General features: G+C 54.8%; 1 protein-coding gene across 1 annotated transcript; it reads left to right on the top strand.

The window, feature by feature from the left end:
- Positions 1-378: 378 nt before the first annotated feature.
- On the top strand, positions 379-4,128 carry INHBB (inhibin subunit beta B). The gene is made up of 2 exons (XM_068408146.1): positions 379-781; positions 3,353-4,128. The coding sequence occupies exons 1-2, from the start codon at positions 379-381 to the stop codon at positions 4,126-4,128; spliced, it is 1,179 nt and encodes a 392-aa protein (XP_068264247.1).
- The last annotated feature ends 355 nt before the right edge of the window (positions 4,129-4,483 follow it).

Here is a 4,483-nt window from a genome sequence, read left to right as displayed (position 1 = left end):
CCTCCTCCCCGGGCTCCGCAGCCACCCCCTCACCTGCTGCCGTCCCCCTCCCCCGTGGAGGAGCCGGGCTCTCCGTGCACGCCAAGCCCTGCTGCACCCCCCCGCTCCCCCCCCACCCTCCCCAACTTCGCCCTCGGTGCCTGCGTGTGCAGCCTCACCCCCCACCCCCCCTCCGCCTCCCCGGCGGCACACGCCGCTTCCCCGGGCGCCCCCTCCCTCCCTCCCCCCCGCACCCCGCGCGGAGCGGTTGCGGCCCCCCCCCGGCTTGGCTGCCACCGCCCCCTCCGCGCCGCGGAGCGCACGGAGCGGCGTCGCCTGCAGACGGGCTCCCTGCGGCGCTTCGGGGCGGCCCCCAGCTCGGCCCCCCGCTCCTCCGCCATGGACGGGGCGGCTCGCCGGGGGGTGCTGGCCGCGTTGCTGGCCTGCGGGCTGCTGCTGCTGGGTGCCGCGGGCACCCCGACCCCGCCGGCCCCCGCCGGCGGCTCCCCGCAGGACACATGCACCTCCTGCGGCTTCCGGCGGCCCGAGGAGCCGGGCAAGGTGGACGGGGATTTCCTGGAGGCGGTGAAGAGGCACATCCTGAACCGGCTGCAGATGCGGGACCGGCCCAACATCACGCACGCCGTGCCCAAGGCGGCCATGGTCACGGCGCTGCGCAAGCTGCACGCCGGCAAGGTGCGGGAGGACGGCCGGGTGGAGATCCCCAGCCTGGACGGGCAGGCGAGCGCCGGGCCCCCGGCCCACGACCCCGTCTCCGAGATCATCAGCTTCGCCGAGACAGGTGAGCGCCGCCCGTGCCCCGCGCCCCCGCCGCCCGCTCTGCCCTGCCCGGCCTGCCCTGCCTCGGCCCCTGCCCGGCCGCTCGCCCTGCCTCACCCCTGGCAGTCCCCCTGCTCGACCCCTGTCAGCTCACCCTGCCTGTCCCCCTGCGCACCCTCTCTGTCCCCCTGCCTGACCCCTGGCAGTTCCCCCGACCGCCCTTGCCTGGCCCTGCTGCCTGTCCCCCTGTGCACCCTGCCTGTCCTCCTGCCTGCTGCGGCCACCCGGCTGCCGGGCTCACCCACATGCCCCCCGCCTCACCCGCTCTCCCCTCTGCCCCACACCTGCTCCTTCCCGTCCTCTCTGTGAGTGTCCCTGTGCCCGGGTTGTGCCCTGCAAACTCCCCTCGCCGGGTCCCTCCATCCCTCCGCAGCCTCCGTGCCCCCGGCATCCCTACGCCGGTCCTTCCAGCTGCACCACAGCTTGCCTCTGTCCCCCTGCATCCCACTGCCCCTCCTCTGCCCGTCCCGCTCCATCTCTTGCATCCCTCGCCTCATCTGCCTGCCCTGCACATTCGTCTGGTTCATGCGTGCATCTGTCTGGTGAGGCTTGCGTTTGCCCGTTCCTCCCTTTCCGTTCGTTTCCGATTTATTTAGCTTTCATGTGTAGCGTTGGCCTTGTCTGTTTGTCCACTGTGTGCAACCTCCTACCAAGTGCGTCCCTCTCCTCTCTGTTTACTAGCCGTGCCATCCATCCCCACCGTACCAGCCGTCTCGCTCCTGTCCAGCCATTGCAGCTATGTGTCACCGCATCCTTTCGGCGTAGCTTTCCAGCAGTTTATCCCGTGAACTTTGCACATCTGGCCGTGGCACCATCGCTCTGCAAATTAGCTCTCTCCTGTCTCTCTCTCCGTCTCTCCTTTCCTTCATCGCTCTATCGCTCGGTTCATTTTTTTCCTCTCTCTATCTTCCCGTGGTATCTAGATATCATTTGTCCGCAAAATAAATCTCATTCTATCCTGTATGCTGCCCACTCATCTTCTTTATCTACCCTCCCACTTACCAAAGGCATATACATTTACAGTATCTATGGGATCTGTTGCATTATACATATGCTTGTTATATTCACATACAAAATTTATGGGCACGCACAATCTCACCCAACACAAGCGATGTGGAGCGGTGCAGCAACACCGTGCTGTTCTTTTTTCTGTCACTGTCACCACAGTTTATAAAGAAGTTGTGTATTTACTAACAGGCAAAAGGCTTTCTTAGGGTACGTTTTTGGGTTTAGTATTTTTTTAATGGGCTGTTGTTGGAAGATGTGGGATGGGCTTGTACTTCCATTTGGTATTCAATTAATCGCTGGCTTTTGTAACGCATCCAAAATCAACTTTATGTAAAACGTAGACAAACACAGTGAAAATTTCTTTCCCTGAAATATTACAAGGTACCGAATGGCCCCTGGGGGCACCTTTGAAAGGCATTTAGGGTAACAAATGAAGACAGCGACTACGCAAAAAATCCCATTCAGAGACTGACGAAAATAATAAAGATTCATAGGAAAAGGAAGGAAAAAAAAAAATGTACATTTGGCTTTGTACAGAAAGAAGCGAAACAGATAAGGGCAGATGAGAAAATGCCTTTGCAGCACTAATTTTAAATAGCCATTGGGAGACTTTGATTCAAGGACCAGAATTACAGCCTCCGCCGTAAAGGCCAGCTTGCACATTCATCACCTGCGCCAAATTTAGTGAGGACTTATAGTCCGAAATTGCAGGAGGGCCACTGGTATTTCTGAAGCATGTTGAAGCATTTCTGAAGCAGGCTCCTTTGTTGACAAATAAGGGGTTATGTCAGGCGTTTGGTGACGTTTGGTTTTCCGTGACAATTTTGCTCCTTTAATTCTGGTGTTACTGAAAAGCTTATCGAGAACAGTCGGTAATGGCGTTAGCAGCGAGAGCAACTGCTTCATTGCCTCGTTGATCCTTTTTTTTTTTGGGGGAAAAAGGCAGAATATTAATCAAAACGATTAATAAAAGCAGATATTCTCCCAGAGTAAGCGGGGGTTAGCTTGATCTGTTGGACGAGCAGGCACATTACGGCAATATTTTCCCTTCCACCTCGTGAATTCTCTCTGTTAAAGCGCGACGAGGATACGTGAAAATCGAAACAAAATCCCTGGTTTGGCATCGGCGTTTCAGTGGTTACAGAAAGGGCTCTCCCCGTGAGAACTGGCAGGTAGCTGAAAGTTAAAACTGTTCTTAAACCGACGAGGTAGCAGAGTCCGAGTGCCGGTCTTTCCGAGGCGCTGCTGTAGCGTCTTTAAAGGTGGAAAATAACCCCTATTCTGGAGAGCTCTTACTGGTGTCTGTGGTTCTGACACATCCGACTGCAGCCCGATGGTGAACGTTGCTGTGGGCAGTCCCTTCTCGCTGCGTTTCGGTTGCAAATTGGGGATATCTGATTCAGTGCCTGCCTTCTGGCCGCTCTCTCGATGCGCCGTGCTCTAGCGTTGTCCCCGAATCCCGAACGGCACGCAAGCTAACGTTTCCTTTTTGACTTAATCTTGCTGATCTCTCCTTATCTTGCAGACGATCTGGCCTCATCTAGAGTCCGCCTCTATTTCTTCATCTCGAATGAAGGGAACCAGAACTTGTTTGTCGTTCAAGCCAGCCTGTGGCTTTACTTGAAGCTGCTTCCATATGTCTTAGAGAAAGGCAGCAGGCGAAAAGTAAGAGTCAAAGTCTATTTCCAAGACCCGGACACTAGCAACAAGTGGAATGTGGTTGAAAAGAAAGTTGATCTCAAAAGAAGTGGTTGGCACACTTTTCCCATGACAGAGGCGATCCAGGCTCTGTTTGAGAGAGGAGAAAGGAGACTGAACTTGGATGTTCAATGTGAGGGCTGTGAGGAGTATTCAGTGCTGCCAATTTATGTGGACCCCGGGGAGGAATCCCACCGGCCTTTTTTAGTGGTGCAAGCCCGCCTGGCCGATAACAAACACAGGATCCGGAAAAGAGGCCTGGAGTGCGATGGCAGGACCAATCTATGTTGCAGGCAACAGTTTTACATTGACTTTAGACTCATTGGGTGGAATGACTGGATCATAGCACCATCAGGTTACTATGGGAATTACTGTGAAGGGAGCTGCCCGGCCTACTTGGCCGGCGTCCCGGGGTCGGCTTCCTCCTTTCACACCGCCGTCGTGAATCAGTACCGAATGCGGGGGCTGAACCCGGGCACCGTGAACTCCTGTTGCATTCCAACCAAACTTAGCACAATGTCAATGCTGTACTTTGATGATGAATACAACATTGTGAAAAGGGACGTTCCCAATATGATTGTGGAAGAATGTGGTTGTGCTTGATTTAAGGTGTGTTTTTTTGGGGGGGGGGGAGAGAGAGAGGGCGAGAGAGAGAAACATTCCCGTACGAGATGGTGGTGGAGGAAGTTTCACTGTGTATCCAGGCATCAGTGTTGGAAAGTCACTGTGGAAAAGTTTGACAAAAAAAAAAAAAGACAAAAAAAAAAAAAAAGACAAAAAAAATCATTTCACTTTGGTGTCAGGACAGTGGCAGTTTGTGGATCTTGGACACTTATATATTCTACCACTTATAAGTTAATGCTATGAAATATCTTAAAGACACACACACACACACACAAAAAACGTGGACACGCACACAAACACGCGCTCATACACACACACACACAGACACACGCAC

The sequence above is a fragment of the Nyctibius grandis genome, chromosome 9, assembly GCF_013368605.1.
Source record: "Nyctibius grandis isolate bNycGra1 chromosome 9, bNycGra1.pri, whole genome shotgun sequence".
NCBI lineage: Eukaryota > Metazoa > Chordata > Aves > Nyctibiiformes > Nyctibiidae > Nyctibius > Nyctibius grandis.
This window is presented reverse-complemented; position numbering and strand designations above follow the sequence as displayed.